This window comes from Lynx rufus, unplaced genomic scaffold, assembly GCF_022079265.1.
Source record: "Lynx rufus isolate CCGP_SWC_20201006 ecotype Redwood Valley unplaced genomic scaffold, mLynRuf1.p SCAF_3, whole genome shotgun sequence".
In the NCBI taxonomy this organism is placed as follows: Eukaryota; Metazoa; Chordata; class Mammalia; order Carnivora; family Felidae; genus Lynx; species Lynx rufus.
In genome coordinates, this window is record NW_025814845.1 from 152,160,797 (window position 1) to 152,184,733 (window position 23,937).

General features: G+C 38.6%; 1 protein-coding gene across 1 annotated transcript in view; it reads left to right on the forward strand.

Annotated features, from left to right (window-relative positions):
* KIF13B (kinesin family member 13B) overlaps positions 1–23,937 on the forward strand; it is a 203,102-nt gene that overhangs the window by 91,027 nt on the left and 88,138 nt on the right. Inside the window, exons 11-16 of the mRNA XM_047090638.1 lie at positions 3,317–3,529; positions 4,891–5,001; positions 7,853–7,987; positions 18,357–18,487; positions 21,638–21,724; positions 23,261–23,451. Of these exons, the coding sequence (XP_046946594.1) occupies positions 3,317–3,529; positions 4,891–5,001; positions 7,853–7,987; positions 18,357–18,487; positions 21,638–21,724; positions 23,261–23,451 (868 nt within the window). The remainder of the gene's footprint in view (positions 1–3,316; positions 3,530–4,890; positions 5,002–7,852; positions 7,988–18,356; positions 18,488–21,637; positions 21,725–23,260; positions 23,452–23,937) is intronic.

Below are 23,937 nucleotides of genomic sequence, written 5' to 3' on the forward strand. Positions count from 1 at the left end.
TTATTAATCCATTCCTTCTTTATAGTAAGGTTGTACTGTCTTAAAATTAATACTCTTCTTAAACTTCAGTCTCTTCAATAATTCTGTTAGAGGCCCTTATGATAAAGTCCAAATTCTTTAATGACTTGTGACTTTCTAGGCCTTCAATAATCTGACCCCTCACTACCTCTTATTGTTCTTCTTGCTCTTAATATGATCAGTCCTAGCTAAGTGTTGAGTCCTCTTACTTCTAGGACATTATTCTTACCGTGTTTGGAACATTCTTCCTCCTCTCTACAATCTCCCCTCCCACTGTCCTCCCCATAAATCTTTATCTGGACAATGCTTATTCATCTTAGGTCTCAAATGTCACTTTCTCTGAAAGTCTTCCCTACCGTTTCAAGACTGGGCTTTCTGCTCATTCTCTGTTTTCTGTGACCATGTTGTGTTTATCCCTACTCTAGTTCTTACCGTGTTGTATGTAGAGCACCACCCTCTAGATGTAAACGCTGTAAAGAGCTGAGTGAATGAGTACCTTCAGCTCTGCTCTGAACCAGCATTATGACCTTTGGTAAGTCTGTCAATCTTCCTGGGTCTCAATTTCTCATCTGTAAAATGAAGTAATTTCATTAGATGACTTCAAAGAGTTCTTTCAGCTTCAAAAAATCCTGCCTTCCAAAATTCAATTTCTTTCCTATGTCCGTTTAATTTGCAATTGCCACATTTGAAACAAAGCTTGCCTGATTTGCCTAATTAAACAATTAAAGAGTAACAAGAAGCTTTATACTTTCTCCTTGAATGAGTGCCAGTTCTTTTGTTGCTGTTTCCTTTTTGCTAATGGCATGAGGCCATTTTTGAATATAAGCATATTGTTACTCATGCACAAGGGCTTTTAAAATATCAAGTATTTGTCATTTGCCAGGTTTCCTTTTCTCAGCACAAATTAAAGCACAATATGCTTGCTTTTTCCCTTTGGTAGTTATTGTTACAAATCCCCTTTTACCCAATAGCATTTGCTGTTCATGTGGGCTAACAGAATGCCGTAGTTCTTGAAGGGCAACACTCCACCATGGTGCTGTTGGTGAACTGAATTATAATCTGACATGTAATTCATGTGATCTTTATATATAACATTGGAATTTCATTAATGTGCATCTTCATTAATGTGCAAACAGTGTGATTGATATCAGTGTCTAGAAGCGAAGAGGAAGGCAAGTGATCACACAGACTTGGCGGAAGTTGCTTCTGCTTTCTAGAGTCCAGATTACTTATGTTTCCTTCCTTTTCATGTGCTGGAGTGTATTTCCTTCAAAGACCTCATTAAGCTTTGTTTTCTGTGGAAAACCTAGTTTTCAGTAGTGGATGAATAAACAGATACATAGTCTGTGATTGTATTGAACTGTTAGCAGTACCTAGGGAATTATTTTGACTCTGGCACTAAGACAAAATAACTTGGAAAGCTATCCAGTCACCTTACTTGCTCCTCAGATCTGAGCTCTCGCTCTGTTGCCAAGTGGCACTTTGTTGCTATATTATTGTGGGTGACTGGGGGGGAATGAAATCATATTGGACTTGAAGGCAGAGTACAACTGGATTAGAATATTGTTCAGTTTACTAGTTCTGGATCTTTAGGCAGAGTATTTGACCTGCTTTGTCAGAACAAACCTCTGGTTTTTCTTTTGTTTTTTATCTGTAAAATAATTCACAAAAGGCTGAGGACTAAGTAAAATTTGTACAAGGATGGTATAAATCACAGATTGCACAAACAAATTTTAGATATATTGATATTGGAAAAACCTTTTATCTTCAAAGATAAAAAGTTGACTTTTTTATGATCTTTGATTCCCCATATTGGCCTGCTTGAGAATCCATAATTCAGTGATATCCTATTGCTGAAAGAGGGTATCAGATCTCTTTTTTTGGGTTGTTCTTTTCATCTTGGGATAGTATATTAGGGTATTATTAGATGTCTATTGCTATGTAACAGATTACCCCTAAAACTTAATAGCTAAAAACAACAACCATTTATTATCTCATAGTTTCTGTGGGTCAGGATTCTGGGTGTGGCCTAACCAAGTGGTTCTGGCTGGGGTCTCCCATGTGGCTGCAATCAAAGTGTCATCTGGGGCCGTCATTGCAAGGTTTGACCCGGGGTTGGATCTGCTCACCTCAGTGGTTGTTGGCAGGCTCCAGAAGATCTCTTTCCATATTCACTTTTGAGGTCTCTTCATAGGGCCACTTCACTTCATGACAGTGGTTTCCCAAGAGTGAGAGAAAATACCCACAACAGAAACCATAGTCTTTTTATAATCTAACCTCAAAAGTGACATGCCATCACTTCTGCTGTATTCTCTTCCTTAGAAGTAAATCAGAAGTCCTGCCCACACTCAAGAGAGGGGGATGGTACTGAGGTATGAATACCTGGGGATGAGGATCCTGGGGGGCTGTCTTAGAGGCCGCCTGCCACAGGAGGGTGACATACAGCCTTTGGATGGTGAAGCGGAGTCCGGGTGGACTTGATTTCTAGTTTTGTAATTCTGAGTTATATGTAGTTGTTTTTTAGTGTTGTCAAGTGAAAGTTTTTTGAATTTGTTGGAGCCTGTTCTAAAGCCCATTTCACCATACTGATCAGTTTTAGTATAATGAAGAGAGTATCTTTTCTTCAGCACCCTTGTCTGAACTGTAGAAGTGGTCGTGTAGAAAGTAAAGCCTGTTTGAGTAGTTTTTGAAGTGCTGTCAGAGGGAATAAAATCAGGTGCCTCCAACATATCTTTTGTTTTAAAGACTATAATTCTACCTAGAATTCTTGAAAAATTCTTGAAAAAAATTACAAGATGACTGATAGTCTGTAACAGCAACACTTTCTGAGCCATTATTTAGGCTTCACATAGATTCCAAGTACATGGCATCATGCGCTAGATTGTAGGTAATCACTCTTTGATCAGATAACAAATAACATTATGATTGTTCAGTTTCTCTAAGGAAGATTTTTAGTCATTTAAGAAATCATTGTTTTTTGTTTTGAGTAGTGTGCTGACTTACGACATCATATTGCCTGTTAGAAGAGGACAAATTAACTTAGAACCAATTGTTATTAAACTGAAATAAATGGAGCCTTTTTTGTATTTCCCCGTCCTTTCTTAATAACCAGATCTCCCTTCTGCAGAAACGTAGCTTGGCAGAGAAGAAAGAGCATGGGACTGGGGTTCAGCATATCGGTATTTCAGTTCTAGTTTTGTCCTTAAATATGTGTTCTCTCACCCTTTCTGACTTCATCTTTCTCATATGATGTTTTCTTCCAACTTAAAAATCCTACTCAATTTCATTCTTCATCTAGGACAGTCTTGGGGGTAACAGCAAGACAGCCATGGTGGCCACTGTTAGTCCAGCCGCTGATAACTATGATGAAACCCTTTCAACTCTGCGGTATGCAGACCGCGCCAAGCACATCGTGAACCATGCTGTGGTGAATGAGGATCCTAATGCACGAATTATCCGGGATCTCCGGGAAGAAGTAGAAAAGCTCCGAGAACAGCTAACTAAAGCAGAGGTATAAGGCACAGCCAAGCCACACTTTATGGGTCTAGGAAAAGCTAGAACTTGAATTTTCTTCCCCTTAGCTGTAAGTGCTAAGTACTCCACTTAAAATTTTTGAGTTTCCTATAGTAAGAGAAATTTGAGATGAATAATAAATAAAGGCAGATAGATTTTCATAGTTGAAATTTAGAGAGTTTTTTTTTTTACAGGTGTGAAAGGATTGAACAGAAAGAGAGAATATAGGGAATTGAGAAAATGTTCCTTTCCACAGTATAGGCAGCAGACAAGAAAGAAGAGGTATAATTGAATAAGGGAGAGAGGGAGAGAGACGCTTGAAACAAAATGTATATAATTTTAGCACAGAAAATGGTGAAGAGTGGGCATAGACTAACTGGAAGAGAATTCAAGCAGATATTTGCTGTATCATTTGTTCACTGGCTGAAGTCAGAATGAAAATCTTAAGGACATCTTCCACTTCTTGATAACCTAGTTTTTTCATGTGGCTTAATTATGTTTATAGAAAAAGTATTTTATAGCAGAAATACCCACCTATTTAAAGGTACTCTATTTCTACTACCCTATGTACATTCTATAACGTATGGTATTTATGTTCCATTACTGAATTTGAAACCTACACAATTCTAACCTGCAACCAAATGTTTTTCTTTTGAAAAGTGAAATAAAATACCAGATTCAGGATCTCTACTTTATTAGCATTTCTGTTCCCACAATTTCCCAGGACTATGGGACTCTTTCCTGGTGTTGGGACATTAGCCCTTTCTTTTCTTATAACCTGTTTTCTGGTAGTAGATTGGTAAAATACATGGTCAAAACGTCATTTTGGTTATATTTTTGCCTGTTGAAACTTATCCTGTTTTTATAGGAATAATTTTATGGTTTATTAAGATTCTTTGAAATTTTGTTTCTGTCTTCCTGGTATTAATAACACCATTCAGTTTGTAACATGTACGTCTGTATATACTTGAATCAATACCTGAAGTCATCAGTAGAGACTAGAATGAATCCTGTGTATAAGTCTAGATATATGACCTATTGGGATTTAAAAATAAGCCCTTGAGAACTTGAACTTTCTGCGAAGCTACATCTTCACAGTGACAATTTGTTGGAGGAAAAGGAAGCAGTTAGGTCTTCCTTTCAAGCCCACCTTGGATGACTGAATGAGCTTGTGGGGTGCATACAGTCTGGATGCTGTGTGTCAGTGGCATTCATTGTTATGTCTTAAGTAGATCAGAGACCTTGGTGACTTGTAGAGCTGAGAGGAGGCAGACTGTTATTTTTATCCTTCTGGATTTAGTTAATGCTTTCTTCAGAGCATGGTACAGACATTTCATGAAATAAACATTTTGCTTATAGGCAATGAAATCTCCAGAGCTAAAAGACCGGCTAGAAGAATCAGAGAAGCTAATCCAGGAAATGACTGTGACCTGGGAGGAGAAATTAAGGAAAACCGAGGAGATTGCACAGGTTTGTGCTTTCTGATTAAAGACACAGAAACCTCTTGGCAGTTTGTGCAATGCAACTCAGATGTCATTTTGGGTTCCTATTTTGATTTTTTAGCTTTGAAGATGGCAAATCTAGCACCACTAATAAGAACCTAGATTCAAGAGTCTCTGCCTTACAAAGATAAAGAAGACAAATTACAATTAATTGTTCATTGTGTAAGAAATATTTGTTTAGGGTCATAGAAGTTTTTTAAATGAAATAACTACTTTGTAGCCTCTGACTCTGAATACCTAGTTAAGTAAGACCTAAGGAACTTACCCAAACTATAAAATGCTTAGTGGTAGATATTAGGCTATAAGCCTCTGGCTTCATTATGACAACTCAGTAAAAGTAATATGAAATACCTAAATCTGAGGTGACTGTCTCTCACACTTAATACAGGTAGAGTTGTGAAATTTTAAGGTAGGAACATTAGCGTTTGGAAAGAATCTTAAATGTCTAGTTGTTTACTTAGTAAAAGACTTGCTCCATGGCTTTCCTGTTAGATGGATGTTCAGCCTCTGCTCTTAAAAATAGAATGTGGAGTTCAGTACCCCATTGAGCAGTCTTTTCATGGTAAGGTTACCTCCGCCTGTTCCCCTCCTTTTCTAAAGTTAAAAATCTCTAGTGTTTTCAACGGTTTCTTGTTTAGTAAATATATATAACTTGGTATTTCTTTTGTCACCCAGCAGGTTCCATCTTTAAATGTGCTGCCCAGAATCAATCTATACATCAGATGTTGTAGGATGGTACTACTGTTATGTAGCATAAAGTAGATGTTATATTTATATTAGTGCAGACAGACTTTAAATATTTTTTATTATAGTCATTTTCAAAATAGATGAAAACAAGAGAAGAGTATGATGAATCTACATGTACCATCACCCAGTTTCATTAAAGATCACCATGTAATCCATCTTGTTTTAACTGTATCCCTATCCTGGGTTATTTTAATACATATCCTTCAAATTACAGAGAAGAGAATATTCCAGTGTATGAACTCCATTTCTCGTTACATATTTCACTTGTTTTTCATAAATTATAAGTCATTCTAATAATTATCCAGTTTAGAACTAATTTGTGTGAGCCTTTTTGAGCTACTCCAAAAGTAAACATTGACCCTGAAGTGCTGCTGTATTTGAGTTGCTTTGCTGCTACAAGACAGGGTCGGTCTTAAGTAAAATTGCAGTGCAAATACTGGTGAATACTGGTGAATCTTATCGTTAGCATCTTTTCCTTACCTAACTGTTCTCTGCCTCTTTCACACGTCCCTTTTGAGAACCCTGCCTGATTTTATCTCACACCTCATTTAGCACCTTATCTTTGCAAACCCCCAGGCTTCAGTGCTGCTGAGCTTGCTAACTCCTCTTTCATGGGAAAAGACCTGGTCTGTTAGTCATTGACCTTTTTCCAAAAGAGATGAGCATATCCCAAATTGTATTTCTGGCAGTATAGCCACAAATTGTTAATAAGTCTTCTGGGAAGAAAAATGGTCCATGGTCAAATAACTTTGGGATGGTATCCCTAAAAATAGCAAATTCTTCAGGCTGTAATTTAATTGTGCTGCAAACTTACTGTGTGGCCCTAATTAAATGACTTAGCCTGTCTTGTCTTTCCTCAGAATCAAAGGCTTTTGGTGGCTGTGACTCATTACTATTTGTTATTTATATATAGTCAAAGACACCCTACTTTGCCCCAATTCATATACGTTAATCGTAGAGCATTGGTTGCAGGAGTCATGCGTATCCCCCTATATGCAGACATTCATATATTGTGTGGTCTCAGAGACAGTCATAAAAAAGAAAGGTTCATACTCTTATTATGAAAGTAGTACTTGATGCATATGCAAGTTTTATTCATTTATTTATTTAGCACATGCTCAAGCAGAGGAGGGGTGGCAGGGAGGTAGAGAGAAAGAGAGAGAGAGAGAGAATGAGAATAAGAATGAATATGAATTGCAAGCAGGCTCCACGCCCAGTGCAGAGCCCAACGTGCAGCAGGGTCGATCTTACCATTGTGAGATCATGACCCGAGCCAAAATCACAAGTCAAATGCTTAACTGACTGAGCCACCCAGGTGCCCCTACAAGTTTTATTTTGATAAATTTACAAACCTGATGTTTTGAGTGCTCACTGGTTATGCACTGTGCTTGCTAGGTGCCAGGAATTCACAGTGGATAGATAGGATCCATGCCCTCATAGAGAAATGGTCAAGTAAACAAGTCTGAGTTACCAAGTATGAGAACAAGTATACTTCAGATAGAAGAAACAGGTGTAAAATCTCTTAGAGCATTCTTGACACTTTGAGGGACCTGGAAGAGTTCCATTTAACTATAGCACAGGCTTTGAGAGTAGGAATGATAAGACATGAAGGTGGAGAGGAAACGGGCCAGATTGAAGGGCCTTATGGACTTTGTTGAGGGAGTTTGGCCCTTATCTTGCTGGGGAATCACTGAGGGTATCAAGCAAGGGAGTTTATTGAAAATTTGGCCTTTTAGAAAGATCACAGTTGGTAAAACACCTTTGCTCATATGTATAGAACTAAGTGAGAAACACAAATTCAAGATGTTAGATATTTTTAAGAAGGAACATTGAGAATTCATAGTATACTTGGTTGCTATTGGTAATGGCTTATTTTTCAAAACAAAGTTTTAATTAACAAAATGAAAAACATTATATAGTTTGGAAAGAAAAAATGCAATAATCTATAATACCATGTCCTAAGATAACATAATTAAATTATAAAATTATTTAATGATTATTCCAACGTGAGACCTTTTATATCTTGCTGTGTCAATAGCTATGGAATTAATCCTTCTCTAATACATTTATAGGAGCGACAGAAGCAACTTGAGAGTCTTGGAATATCTCTTCAATCTTCTGGGATTAAAGTTGGGGATGATAAATGCTTCCTTGTTAATCTGAATGCTGATCCTGCTCTGAATGAACTTCTGGTTTACTATTTAAAGGTGAAGTAACAGGCTTTGCTGCTATTTCCTGCCATGATATAGAACAATATTTCATAGTATTTTTTTTAACTTGAAGAAACATGCTTGTTCAAAAATAATGAATTAACACAATTGTTTCTATTCGAATAAACTAGAAGGTAGAAAAATATTGAGTTTCTGAGATTAGTTACCCTTTTTAGTCTTCAAGTGATGTAATTTAACCTAGTAATATAAAAACTAATATTCTGATGTTATTTTCAAGACATTAAGTATCTTAGCTACTATGATTGACTGTGATTTATGCCAGGGAGCTAAGTAGATAACTTTAAAGCTTAAAGAATGACTTTTCGAACTAAACAATTTATTAGTAGACTAAAGTTTTTGTCATTTATATGAAGCACACCCTTTTCTGAGTGGTTATCAGATTACAAGAGGAAATGTTTAAAGAAAGTTATGGTGTAGGACCACTTACTATGAAATTTGTTTCCAGTAATTTAGGAAAATTCAAAAATTTGGATTATTGACTTATAAAAAAAGAATAGATGACTTAGAGAGTGAGAGGGTCAGAAACCCAAATAGCGATGTATGTTGAAATCTGTAAATTGTGGCACTTATCAGGAAGACAAGAGACAACTTTAGAATAAGCAGGACTCCTGAGACACTACATAAATTACGAGGAGGAGCTCACCAAAATCACCTTGTCCCAGGGCGTAAATGAATTAGGTAATGGACTATATGATTTTGACTTGTGGTTAATATATACTGGGAGGAAATCTTTTCCACCCTTACAATATGGATACTATATATGTAGGTTTAACTGAAGTGACTAAGAAATTAAAGATAATGAGCTGGTAAAGTTGGAAACTGCTTTAAAATTAGAAAATTGTGTGGTTTCATTTCTAAAGAGACTAAAGAATTCACGACGCATTGGCCAGTTTCCCAGGTTTTATTAAAGATATCCTGGGGTAATTGGTTTGTGTTATTTTGATAAATAAAGCCCCTTTATTAATGAGTATCTGATACCATGTTGTAGTATGCTGTGAATTAAATTGTGTTTTTGATACATATAGTATATGTGCACTCTCAGCTGTTGTGTTCAAGTGGGAGCAACATGGGAATGGCAGGGAGATGACCCACGTTTTTAGTTTGGTGTGCTGCTGAACGGATGTGTGATCTCAAGTCCTTTGCCCCCTCCAGTCTACAGATCCATCCTCTATAGAAGGGTGCTTTCCCTGTCTGACTCCCTCACAGGAGCCCTATGAGGATTAAATAAGACTTGATATTTACAAAGTACTTTGTAAACAGAAGCACTGTAAAATATAAAATATTCCACATACCATCTTCTTACTTGATACTCAGCGTGGTACCTTATGTATATTACCCTTGTCTATTGCAAAAAGAAAATGATAAGTGATCATATCACTTACTATGTTTCTTAATGATGTGGGCAGCATTTTCTGTTAGGGTTTCAGCTATAGGTATTCATATGCTTTAGGAGAGGTACAAGACAGAATAAGGCACAAATATTCTTCCCTTTTCATTTCTCAGAACTATGAATTCTTTTTCTTTCTGATGTGATGAAGTTCAAATTGGAACACACACATACGCCAACAAGAAAAAAAACCTGATTCTATCTGTTCCTTAACTAAAAAATTAAACAAAGAAACTATTTAAAGACTTTTGGAGAGTAGTCAAAATATTTCTGGTCATCTTGTGTGGAGGTGTTGGGATTCTGTTTCAGACTGTGTGGTCAAGCCTGTTTTGGCAGAGTCTAAGGCAGTGTTGATTTCTTCACTGCCCAGGCTAACCTCGTGACAAAAGTATATTCATGACCAAGCACATTCAAAAGGATGATCTCAATCCAAGAACAGTTTTTGCTTCAGTAAAGTGATACCATGATGTGGGTTGGAAGAATCTGGAGGCTGAGCATTTTTTATTTCTTGCCTTCAAATTCTGAAATCAATTTAGATGCTGGACAGATGACTTCATATCTCTGGGTGATTTTCAGCACCCCATCTATAAAAGAGGACCCTGGATTAAATTATCTCTAACGTTCTTTTTAGTTCCAAGTGGTATGATTCTCTTCCAGAACAGAATCCTCCATATATTTGTTTTGTCTGGAACTGGTAGAGGCAAGGTATAGTGGCCAAACCATAGGTGGAACATAACTCACAAGATAATTTTGCATCTAATTTGCATGTGTGGGCAGTCCTTACATGTCATGGTTCCAACATACACAAATTCCAGTTACCACAATCTAGTAGATGATGCTGACGCCACTGCCGTTTGTGAGATTCTACACATGCAGCCAGGGAAATGTTGTGAAGATGAACTTACCGATGTAAATAATGAAAGTGTGATGAGAAGGATGAAGATGGCTCAAAGGGACACTGGAGAACACTTCACACTAAAGGAGCTCTTGGAGATATTTCACAGCATCTAGAGCACAGAGGTTAAAACGGTAGAAGCTTAGAAAGGAGTATCACAGTTTGCTAAGGCACAGGAAATATGCTCCCTCCATATTGTAAGTTACGTATTGAGAAGAAGGCAGGTACTGTTTATACTACTCCTGATAAGCTTTTAACAAAAATAAGATACTTTTTGTTTTTAAATAGGCTGCATGCCCAGCATGGAGCCCAAAGTGGGGCTTGAACTCACGACCCTGAGATCAAGACCTGAGCTGAGATGGGGCACTTGGATGACTCAGTCGTTTAAGCATCTGACCCTTGATTTTGGCTTGGGTCATGATCTCACGGTTGTAAGATTGGAGCCCTGCGTCGGACTTTGCGATGACAACACAGAGTCTGCCTGGGATTCACTGTCTCTTTACCTCTCTCTCTCTACCTCTCCCCTGCTCATGCTCCCTTTCTCTCTCTCTCAAAATAAATAATCTTAAAAAAAAAAAAAAAAAAAGACCTGAGCTGCGATCAAGAATCCAATGCTTAGCCAGCTGAGCCACCCAGGCACCCCAGAAATAAAATGCTTTAAATTTCAGTGTTTCTTTTTAAAAAAAAAATTTTTTTTAACGTTTATTTATTTTTGAGACAGAGAGAGACAAAGCATGAATGGGGGAGGGCCAGAGAGAGGGAGACACAGAATCTGAAACAGGCTCCAGGCTCTGAGCTGTCAGCACCCAGCCCGATGCGGGGCTCGAACTCACGGACGGCGAGATCATGACCTGAGCCGAAGTCGGCCGCTTAACCGACTGAGCCACCCAGGCGCCCCTCAGTGTTTCTAATAGTCTAAATTACAGTATACTAAATAAATATCGGTTTTACTATTTTTTCGTTATCCTATATGTTGTAACAGTAAGAAAAATTTTAATGGTTTTACAGACATTTTAAAAAGTCACAGAATAATTGCAGTTTCCCCATTGATTATTAAGATCTCCTTGCAACGTTATTTTTACAATCCTTTGCTCTCATGCAAATCAAGGACTGCCTGTGATTCTAAGACAGTCTTGGACATTTATACCAGTGCCAGCCAAGCTTCTAGAGGGAAGAGCTGCTTCCCCCACCTTAAAAACATTATGCTAGTAATACACTTTGTTTTCTGAAGAGTTTTATAAACACATACTAGAAAAAGAGGGGGGATTTGTGCCCAAATTCCAACATGCAGAGATGACCACAGTTAACATTTAATAGTTTTATCTGTATCTGCTGGGTCTATTCCTATATGTATGTCTATAGGCTTATACTGATATATATTTTTAAATTACAGAAATGGGATCACAGTATAATTGATTCTCATCATGCCTTTCAATTATCCTCCAGATCTCTCAGGAGGGCTATTTTGCTTATGCGGTTCTGGATCTGCTCTTTGCACAAGTCAGCTATTAATGGCCCTGGAAACAAGGCTGATTCTGAAGGATTTGGAGCAAATTATACATGTACACACTTGATAAGGATTCATACCAGCGATTCAGCAACAACTTTAAATGTTTTTATTTATTTTTGAGACAGGGAGAGAGCACGCGCTAGCAGGGTAGGGAGTAGGGGCCAAGAGAAGGGGAGACGGAGGATCTAAAGTGGGCTTTGTGGCCCAAGTGTCCATCGATGGATGAATGGATAAAGAAGATGTGGTACATATATACAATGGAGTATTACTCGGCAATCAGAAAGAATGAAATCTTGCCATTTGCAACTATGTGGATGGAATTAGAGGGTATTATGCTAAGTAAAATTAGTCAGAGAAAGACAAAAATCATATGACTTCACTCATGAGGACTTTAAGAGACAGAACAGATGAATGTAAGGGAAGGGAAGCAAAAATGATATAAAAACAGGGAGGGAGACAAAACATAAGAGACTCTTAAATATGGAGAACAAACAGGGTTACTGGAGGGGTTGTGGGGGGGGGGGATGGGCTAAATGGGTAGGGGGCATTAGGGAATCTACTCCTGAAATCATTGTTGCACTATATGCTAACTAATTTGTATGTAAATTAAAAAAATAAAATTAAAAAGATAATAAAGTGGGCTCTGTGCTGACAGCAGAGAGTGGGACGTGGGGCTTAAACTCATGAACCGTGAAATCATGACTGAGCTGAAGCTGGTCGCTTAACCAACTGAGTCACCCAGGTGCCCCAGGCAGCAGTTTTATTTATTTATTAAAAAAATTTTTTTTTTAATTTTTTTTTTTTTTTTGAGAGAGAGAGACAGAGTGTGAGCGGGGGAGGGGCAGAGAGAGAGGGAGACACAGAATCTGAAGCAGGCTCCAGGCTCTGAGCTTCCAGCACAGAGCCTGAGGTGGGGCTTGAACTCACAAACTGCGAGATCATGACCTGAGCCGAAGTCGGATGCTTAACCGTCTGAGCCACCCAGGTGCCCCTTTAAAACTTTTTTTTAAATGTTTGTTTATTTTTGAGAGAGACATAGACAGAATGTGAGTGGGTTGCGGCAGAGAGAGAGGGAGACACAGAATCCTAAGCAGGCTCCAGGCTCTGAGGTGTCAGCACAGAGCCCGACACGGGCTGTGAGATCATGACACTCAACTGACTGAGCAATCCAGGCACCCCTCGGCAGCAGTTTTAAAACACATGTCTTTTATAGTATAGCTCCCATTGAAAGTAAACTGCCTGTTGTCCTCTTTGCCAGTATTCACAGTCACCGACTGAAGTGATGAGAATGGCAGAGGCATCAGCCATTCAGTGTTTGTGGAGCTGTGGGTTGGGCCCCAAGGACCCCAAGATGGAGAAGACACAGTCATGGCACAGTAGGAGTTCTTGGGTTGGCAGCGGTTTGGTCTGTGTGGTGTAGTGTTTGAATTTGTAAAAGATGGGAAGATAGCATTCCTGCCCTTTTCACCTCCATTCCAGAAAAGCTGTCTTCAGAGTCTAGGTTCTGTTAAGCTAGCATGACTTCTTTGTTAAAGAATTTTGATTACTTAGATATGTGAAGAGTAACAGGTACTTTTCTGCTTAGTGCCCTTGGTACTTACTTACCTTTTCCTTCAGAAATTATCTGGGAATGCTGGTAAGACTGAGGGACCTCATGGGCTTTATCCATATGCTACTTTTTCTTCTTGCAGGCTGGGAAAAGCTACCCTGTGAAATATGTCACTAGTGGACAAGTCCTGTCTCTCTTCATCTTCCTTTTTCCCCTCCCTCTTTTCCCCTCTGTCTCTGTCTTGCTCTTTCTTTTAGGACTTAGCTGGTCAAAGGGAGATTCTCAAAAGAGCCACATAAATAGTTGATTTATAAAGGAAGCAAGGTACAGTAAATTCATAGAATAGTTAACTAATCTTCTCCAGTGAAATTAAACTTAAACGGATGAAAAAAGGTTAAAAACCATTTCTAGCCTCTGATTATTTCTGAGATTTTTACATATGGTATTTTATATTTGCTAAAGTTTTCCCTAAAACCAGTCTACTTTATTTTTTTAAATTTGTTTTTAATGTTTATTTATTTTTGAAAGAGAGAGAGAGAGACACAGAGCACAAGCAAGGGAAGGGCAGACAGAGAGGGAGACACAGAATCCAGGCAGGTTCCAGGCTCTGAGCTGTCAGCACAGAGCCTGATGTGGGGCTCAAACTTACGAACTGCTAGATCATGACCCGAGCTAAAGTCAGGCGCTTAACCAACTGAACCACCCAGGCGCCCCAAAAGTAGTCTGGTTTAAGAATCATTGTATCCACCTATCACAAAGAGACTGAAAAGCCACCCCTGATTAATTTATCTTGTTTTGATTACCTTGTACTTTCATAGCACTTAGATACTCATTAGATAAACTGTGCCAACCTATGATAAGTTTATTTTTTTTCCTTGTCATTGTTTTTATTGCAGTGCTTAGAGCACAATAGGAAGAACTTATCAAAAAGCTTATTGTTTAAGTTGCCTAAACATCAAACAGTAAGGCTTTGGCAGATTGAGCTGTTAGAGTGCAGTGTTTGACATTACAGTGAATCATCATCCAAATCAGGATAGATTATAACCTCAACTGAGAGATTTAAGTTGTCACTGACATTGTAAGCACCATAATTGGGACTTTGTCTCTTGTGACTCAGTGCCCAACTCATAATAGGTACTTAGTATACATTTGTGAAAAAAATGAAGTTTTCCTTCCAGAATTTGGATTAGGTCTTTGCAGGTTTGTGTTAATATCTTATCTCCAATAATTTTTAATTCAGTCTATCAATAGATACTTAGCATACACCACGTGTCATGTACTGTGCTCATTGTTGTAGAAGATGCAGGAGTTCTGTGAAGACTGCTGTCTAAATAAAGGAAAAAAGCAACATTTGTGCAATTGATAGTGAAATATGGTATCCCCTCTAAGGGGATTCAGAGAAGGGAGAAGTCAGTGTTGCCTACCGGTGAAACTTTCTCAAGTAGAAGATGACCCTCAATTAGAAGACCCCTGTATTTAGATGAAGGGAAAAGGGAGCCTTTCAAGCAAAGAGAACAAGAGCAAAGGCACAGATGTGGACCTGAATCTGTGTGCAGTCAGACTATGGTAGTGGGAGTTGGTTCTAGACTCAAACCCCAACCTGGGTTATATAGTTCAAGGCAAGTGCTTTGACAATTTTTCCTTCTTTTTTTAGGTGGTCTTGGGCCCTTTCTCTCTATAGACTCTTTTCTCCCCCCTTTTGGAACTTCACTTCACTGTGGGGTTGGTGTTGTACGGTGGGGGGGGGGGCGGGGGGAGCCAAAGTGGGGAATGCAGATAGGCATGGAATAGATTCTTTAGGCCTGCTACTGAGCATCACAAAGCATTACTTGTAGTTTCATGGAGTCAAACCCTGTTCTCCAGATTAGGAAAGTATAGGATTGGCCAGGAAGCCTCAGCTAATCGTGAAGAGTAAAACTTTATGTGGAATGTCCTCTGTATTTTATATACTCCTTGGGGACTGAATAGGATACCATGGGGCAGCTCTGGATCCCAGCTCTTTGTTTCCTTAGAATCACCACTGCAGTACAGCTGAGAGAGGAAACCCCCAGGAAAGGTGAAATGAATATACCAGTGGGGAAGGGCCCTTTTTATGAGATTGAGGTCCCAGAAGAGATGGGAATCACTGGGACCCACAACATAATTAGAAGGGTTACCAGCAAAGAGGAGGAGAGAATCATCTTCCTTTGAGTCTGAAGACAAATGATCATTTATTTTTCCTTTATATTTTTTTAATGACTAATTGTACCAGGCATGTGTTAAGTGCTTGGATTACAGTGGGGAGCAGGTCAGGCTGTTCTCTGCTCTTGTGGTGTTTCCATGTTAGCTGTGGAGACATATAGTAAACCAACCTATAGTCAGTGCTAGGTAAGGAATTGAAATAGAGTGGTGGGGTGGTTATATCTGATTGTCAGTTCCGAGTACACCTCCCTGAGAATGTTCCCTTAAAAGGTGAGATAGAAATGATAAGAAACTACCAATATCAAGGTTAGATGGAGGAACCAGCCAGTGTGCTCAAAGAACAGATAAAAGGCCAGTGTGGCCTTATCGTGTTCCAGGAGAAGGGGGAGTAGTAGGAGCTAGGATAGGAGAGGCAGTCAGGGCCACATCACTGAGCGTTTTTTGTAAGCCTGAGTAAGAATTTGGACTTCATTAGAAGTTCAAAGGGAAGCCACTTGAGGGTTTTAAATAGGGGGTGCTGCATGATCAGCTGTTGTGCTGGGAGTGGATGGGGGTGAGGGATTAGGAGTGGAGAGATAGTAGGAGGCACCTGTATTCACCCGAGCAATAGAGTGTAAAGCGTGATAGTAGAGGTGGAGGGAGAATGAGCCAATTCTTGATATGTTTTGGAGGGACAGTCTGTAGGGATGTTCTGATCAACATGGATCCAGGAGTAGGCTGGTAAGGGGAAGATAGGACTCAGTAGCACCTAACCTTTTTAGTTGACTACCTGGGTGGTGGCAGTACCACTATTAATGGAGAAGAGAATAGACTCATTGGGTGGAGGTTGGGGGAGCAAAAGTTCTGCTTTGGCCCTTTCACTTTGAAATGTCTTTAGATACTCAAATGTCATTAAGAATGACATTTAGAGGGTGGGTCAGTTGATTAAGCCTCCGACTTGGGCTCAAGTCATGATCTTGTGGTTTGTGGGTTTGAGCCCTGTGTCGGGCTCTGTGCTGAAAGCTCAGAGCCTGGAGCCTGCTTGGGATTCTGTGTCTCCCTCTATCTCTGCCCCTCCCCTGCTTGCATTCTGTCTTTTTCTCTCATAAATAAATGAACATTAAAGACATTTAGACACCTTGAAATGTCTTTAGACATCCAAGTAGGCAATAAATAATGGTTATTGAGACTAGAATAGTGGTAGTGGAGGCAGGAAAATAATGAACTAAAGCTTATGGTTCCTGGTTAGTGATTTAATTTATATAGAAACAGTGTCGCAGGCAGGTGAGGTCTGAGGACCCAGGTGGGGTTCTCCAGAACCAGCCAAGAAGGTCCTTGACTTCATTCAGGATGGAAACCAAATGTAAGCCAAGAGGAAATGAGAGCAGTTTATTGAAGATATGTAGAGAAAGCAGATATAGACAGAGCAACTGGGAGACTCTGAAAGGAAAGTAAGTCTCATCTTTGTTTGAAGCCTGGGGTTTTTATTGAGGGTTGTGTCTTCTCAGGCATCCAGGAACATAGACAAGTGTTTAGGTGTCCTCCATAAGCCACTTGTGCCCTAGGGCCACAGTTCTTGGTGGATCAGTGGTCTTGGTCACTCCTTAGATGGTGTCTATTGTGCTGGAAGACTCCAAAGAAATCATTAACTCCTTTGCCTTTACCGGGAGGACACATTATCTGTTCTATAAGATGTGTATGTGTAGGGGGATGTGGGTCCTAGCAAGAACAGAAGCAGGAAAAGGAGCAAAACAAGCAGTTTTTCATAGGGTCCCTTTAGTTTTCCTGTCTCAACAGCATTTAAAACCCATGGGGCTGGATGAAGTCATTGTGATCAAGGGTCAGCAACTGTTTCCACTGGCCAAATCTAGCTCCCTGCCTGCTTCTATACGGCCTGGGAGCTAAGAATGGTTTTTGCATTGTTTAAATAGTTGGAAAAGAAATAGAAAAGCTATAATATTTCAGACATGTGAAAATTATATGAAGTCCAAATTTCAGTGTTCATAAATAAAGTTTTGTTGGAAAGTAGCCACACTTGTTCATATGTGTGTTATCTGACTGCTTTCACACTATGAGGCAGAGTGGTTTTATAAAACTTGCAAAGCCTTACATATTTTGTATCTGACCCCTGATCCAGGTGTATGCAAGGAGGTGGCCTAGGGACACATCCAGGTCTTATCAGCGTTTAATTATGTATGGGCAGTCAGATGTTGAAGTGCAGAAGAGGGAACTTAAATTTTACATCCACTTTCTCAGTTGCCATCCAGAAAGCAAGGCTGGTGATTGGGGCTTCAAGAATTGCATAATTGTGGCTCTACAGTAAGAAGAACACATCCATCATATCTTCTGTGAGGATTAGAGAGACCATGGGATTCATAAAATAATTGTAATCTTTTCAAAATGCTTAGATTTGAATAGCTTTCTATCTTTGTGGTTGACTCATCTTGATTGAGACCAGATAAATGATGTGCAGCTTAAGTAACTGGTCTTCAGGCCAATATTTTTGGTATATCATTGACATATGGCTCATGCTCTGAGAGTAGTATAAAGTATTTGGAATCAAGATTGCGATGGAAAATAATGAATATAGTATAGACATTAATATAAAACTATAGCTTTAGGTTTAAAAGGTATAACTCAACTCTGCATTATTCCTTATAAGGAAATACAATTTGTAGAATGTATTTCAGAGAAAGCCAGAAATTCCCCCTACCCCATTCCATTTGCTTAAGAAAATCTTTTAGCTAAGGTAGTGGATCAATATAAGAGGGCTCAGGGGAGATGATTTCAGTTTCTATACATGTAAGAATACAATGTTAATCAGTGAATTTGATTCTTTTGTAGGAACATACATTGATAGGGTCAGCAAATTCCCAAGATATCCAGCTATGTGGAATGGGAATTCTTCCTGAACATTGTATTATAGACATCACATCAGAAGGCCAGGTTATGCTGACTCCTCAGAAGAACACCAGGTAATGTACTTTAATTAGTGTTAATGTCATAATCTTTAAGAGGAAGAAAGGACACTACTTGTGGATGCTTGGCCTTTGCTTTTTAAGTTCACTTAATGAAGATATTCACTTCGTTACCAAGGCCTTTACATTTAACTTTTTAGTAGTTCTTAAGCCATGTTCCCTCTCTATACTCACTCTCGTGGCCTTATTTAAATAAGGCCCTCATCAAAAAAAAATAAAAATAAAAAAATAAGGCCCTTATCATATCTTGATTGGAACCTTTTCTCCTGGGTCACTCACCAGATAGCCGAATGGCTTTCTACTATTTTTGATACAAAATCCCTTACATCCCTCCTGTCTGTCTCCTATTCCTCTATGTCTGCCATTCCTTTGGGCAGCTAATTCCTGTTTGACATTCAAGGTTAAGCTCTGTCATTATCTACTTTGGGGGAATTTCCTGTTTGGTCTAAGTGAAGGGCCCCAGTACATATTCCCATACACCTTATGCTTCCTGTCAACACTTTGTATTTGTATTTTTGTGGTCTCTTAGCCTTTATTACCCCAATGGACTATGATCTCATTGAGGACAAGGGCCCTTCTATTTTTGGTTCTCTGTCCTTAGTATGTAATAGAAGACTAGTATATAAGTGCTCAGTAAGTAATGGATGAATGAAGAGGTGTACCATTATATAATTTAAATGTTTGTCAGTTTGTTTCCTTGGGCTGTGTGTTATATAATGATCCATAACTGTTAACTGATTTATATTGAATTTCCAAATGTTGGACCATTTCATCCTGTGATACTGAATAATCATTAGTATCATTACTGATTTTATCCACAAAGTCTTTAAATATTGGTAAGCAATCAAGCTCATGGTGAAGGATGCAAATAAGAAAGGGGAAAAAAAAGAGAAGACACTGGGCCTGGCACTCCCAGTTAGGGCATGCCATTCTCCTATTAAAAAATCAACCTCAGGCAATGTTACTCTGAGGCTGTGATAAATAAGACAAAGCAGGCCACATCATCATTTTGTTTCAGCACAGACAAAAATCAAGGTCACTCTGCCACACACCAAATACCAAACACCTTCTCTTGGTTGAGGTGAGCGATTATTTCTTCACTTGTCACATCTTCATCGGAGTCTCCCCTCCATAGATAAGATTTTTTGAAATGCCCCATCATACAGCATCCAGCACATACAGCACCCCATGCTGTCAGAGCCCTTCCCAAGTCATCCAGCTAAAGCCCAGATCCTGCCACAGTCCTTCCCAGCACAGTCTCACTGAGATACCCTGTGCTTCCTGGGGCTGTGTCTTCTCCCTGTGCATGTTCACCACAGGAGTGTTCCTCATGGTCTTTGGGTGGAGGACACAGACACAAGTCTTCCAAACTCCAGTTCTCACTTGAAGTTTACAGTTGGCAACAAATACTGCCATTCGTTTCCTCGCTTTTATTTGCAAGAAAATGCCCAAAATAACACTTTGTGTGTATGTCTTTTGCTCATGACACCCTTCATTCTTTGGTATGAACGGACACAGTGCTTTTTATGTACTTCCCATTTCGTCACCTGAAATGTTTAAAAAGTTGGGTACTCAGAGTCAAGAGTAAAAAAAAAAAAAAATAGTAATTTTTACTGCATCATCAAAGACATTCTCAAAGGAAACATTTTTTAAAAATTGTGAGTGCATGGCAGTGAGTAGTCCAGTGACTACTAGAAATGTTTGGTGCCACTGCCTTGGTTTGTGCTAAAACACCAGCAGTTTTACTCATTTGCTGGTATAAATGACACAGTGAAAAAGGGCAGGTTAGCATTATTATAAAAATAGCTTTGATCTTGGGAACCCCCCAGAGACCACACTTTGGAAACTGTTATTGTGTTCATGCTTTTATTTACTAATTATAGCTTAACTGCTGTAGCTTTTAAAAATAAGCCTCTATATAAGTTTGCCTTTAATTAAACTCCTCATTGTATTTAAGGAATTTGTGTCATAAAAGCTAAAATCTGCTAATTTTAGTAGGTTCCCTCTTGTTATATTTTTTGAGCCTCGAGATTTACATAATCAGACTATAGGAGGACCAATTACTTCTAGTGTTTAAAAACCCACATGGCAAGTGAAATCTAGATACAGAGAGTAAGATTTTGTGTGTATGCATATACATAAAAAGTAATTAGCAATATAAAGCCAGGTAGTGCTTAGGATGGCAAAGAAACTAAGATACTATAGGCTGGGGTGATGAGCAGACTTTATAGAGGAAGCCGAAACCAGCTGGGCTGTGAGAGCTGAGGACTTGGGGGGAATGGAGAGGGACAGGAACTCTGTTCTAGTTTGCAGGACTGGCTGGTATAAGCCTGGCTTTGAAAGAAGAGTAAGTCAGCCATGTTCAGTGGACAGAACATAAACCTTTTGTTTTTTTGCCTGGAGTTGAGAATTCACTGGAAAGGGGAAAGGAGATAAAGAAGGCTTCCTTTTATGGGGCCTTGAGTATCAAGTTAAAGAACTTGACCTTTATCCTGTATCTAAGCAAATGAGTCCTTCAGCAGGAAGGAGGCTGGATGAAACTGGTATTCCAGGAATATCAGTCTTATAGTGGTATGCATAATTTTTCTGTTTATTTCCTGCCTCTGCAAATTCTTCCCTTCATATCCTTCTGTTCATCCATCTGTTGAACTCCATTGTCAAGATAAGCAGTCAAGTGGACCTGACAAGTCTTTTATATATTGATAGGATATGAATGTTTTTTCTGTGCTGTAGGAAGTTACAGAAGATTTTAGCATAGGTCTCATTTATTATTACTGATATCTGTAGATATTTCTAGATTCTAGTTGGTTGATTGGCTCTTATCCATGTAGATTGGACATATTCAATTTGAGTTGTAATGTATATGCTACCAGCTTTTTATTATTGGCTATAATAGTTCCATACTCCCTAATATACTATATAACAAATTTGAAACTTTGAAAAGTAGAGGATAATAATATATTATACTTAGTACCATAAGCTTTTTAGGTAAATCAGCAAAGAAGTAAATACAAATAATGAAATTTACTGGGAATCAATTTGGGGAATTGATTATTTTATTTTTCCTGGTAACTACATCTCTATGGTGTAGTAAAGGAGAAAACGTTGATAATCATTGTTTGCATGTTTGACCTCTTCTCCCCACAGAACATTTGTAAATGGCTCTTCTGTATCTAGTCCTATACAGCTACACCATGGGGACAGGATATTATGGGGAAACAACCACTTCTTCAGGTATGACATTATTCATGGCTCTTAGAGATTGTTGAAGATTGTACTCTGAAATAGAAGAATATATATTAGGTAAACTTAGCTCCATAAAAATTAGACATTATTTTGTGTACATATATATTTATTGACTGTATATAGTTTGTTCACTATATGGTTTGAGCCTAGAGGCATATGAACCCTATACTCAGGGACAATAAGGAGTTTACTTACTTATTTTTCCCTTTTCATTTCCCAGTGGAAGATGATTGTTTTGCCATCTGGTATAAGAATTCATTAATTTTTTTTCTGACATGCTTATTTTTTTATCTGTTTATTTTTTATTGGAAGAGTAGTACTTTTAGTTTCCTTCTTCATGAAATAAAATTTGTATTTCATTTAGGAATGTTTTCTGCTGCAAGTAATAGCAAACTGAACTATTAAAATGACTTAAACAGTTTGTTCACTGACAGAATAAGAAATCCAAAGGTGGATGGTTGGTAGCATTGGCTAAGCCTTTCAAAACTGTCATGGCAGAAGTCTTGTCACTGTTTCACTGTCTTGGCATTTCCCTGTGGTCTGTGGTCTAAAGATGGCTACACCACTCCAGGCATCAAAGCAGCATCTGGGCACATATGAAGAAACTGAGAGAGATGGGTGGTGATACTAGCCCTGTCTTCTTGATCAGAAAAAGAAATCTTCCAGAGTCCCCAGCAACCTTCTACTTTTGTCTCATTTGCTAGAATTTGCCTGTCACCTGTAAGAGAGGCTGAGAAAGTGTGTGTCCCGGGACTGCACACATTATTTCCCATAGAAAACTGGTGTTGTATTGCTAAGGAAGGGCGGACTAGAGATTGTACAGAATTAGAATCCTGCTGTGTTCCTCTTCCTGTCACTGGTCACCCTGCTTGGGATATCAGCTGACTTTTCTTATAGCTAATGGAGATCCTTTGCTTGTAGGCCAGTCAATATTTTGATTACTGAGGAAAGGGTAGAGGGGTACAAAGTATGTGGAAAATGTTTTTCATTTTTTTCCTTCTCAAACTAAATCAAGTGGAAATTGCTTGGCTTGGTTTTCAAAACCTTCATAGTTTGGGATAAATTGATCTTTCCAGCATTATCTCCCACAATTCCTGCTATAGACATTTTGTGTGCCCCTGTGTTGTTTTATTCATAATTTCTCCAGACTATGAGAGTTTCCATTTCTACATCTCTTCTCATGCTGTTCCCACTGCCCTAATGCCCTGCTTTCTCCTTATTGTTTAAGGCTTGCCTCAGATGACTTCCTACTCTGTCATCCTTTCTGTTGTTATCACAGTGTTCCTCAGCTTTTCTTCAGCACCTCGCTTGTTACAGTCATGTGGCTAAGTCATGCTGTCTGTTGTAACTATTCACACGTGTGTGTATGTATGTCTACTAGTAGAGGATAAACTTCCTGGTATAGTAATTGCCTTACACTTACATGGTGCCCCCTTGGCATCTAACAAATACCAGTATTTAATGAATGGAATGAATACGTGCCTATCTTTATTTTAAAAATAATACTCTTTTTTTTCTCCCAAGACTGAATTTGCCTAAAAAGAAGAAGAAAGCAGATAGAGAGGATGAGGAACAAGACAGCTCCATGAAGAATGATACCAGTTCTGAGCAACTGGATGTAGACGGAGACTCCTCCAGTGAGGTGTCCAGTGAAATCAACTTCAATTATGAGTATGCACAGATGGAGGTTACCATGAAGGCTCTGGGTAATAATGGTGAGCAGATCTGTTGTGCATTTTAGAATCTTTTAAAGTTGGTGGAGAGTTAAACATGTTTGTGACTGAGACCTTTTAAATGTTAACCAAAAAAGGAAATCTTTATGTTATTCCCTGCACTCTATTCTTTTGTGTCTTTGGTTTTAATTTATTATATAAACTTTTCATTCTTTCAACCTTGATTACAAATCACTGCCAACTTTATTCTTAGTGGTAGAATTTCTCAGATTTGACACTTGACTGCCACTCTTAGGTTATGTGTAGAACACACAATAAGACCTGCTTTTTCTGGATGGAAAACAGTTTGGCATATATCTAACAAGAATAGATGATATGATGAGTAATTGTGAGTAAGGAAAACTGAGTTTATTCCAAACTGTCTTCAAGAGTCTTCTTTTACTAATTAGGGTGACAAACAGCATAGCAATATATAGAACAGAATTTGAAATATATTGTGTTGTACAGTCACCTTTCGTTCATTATTTA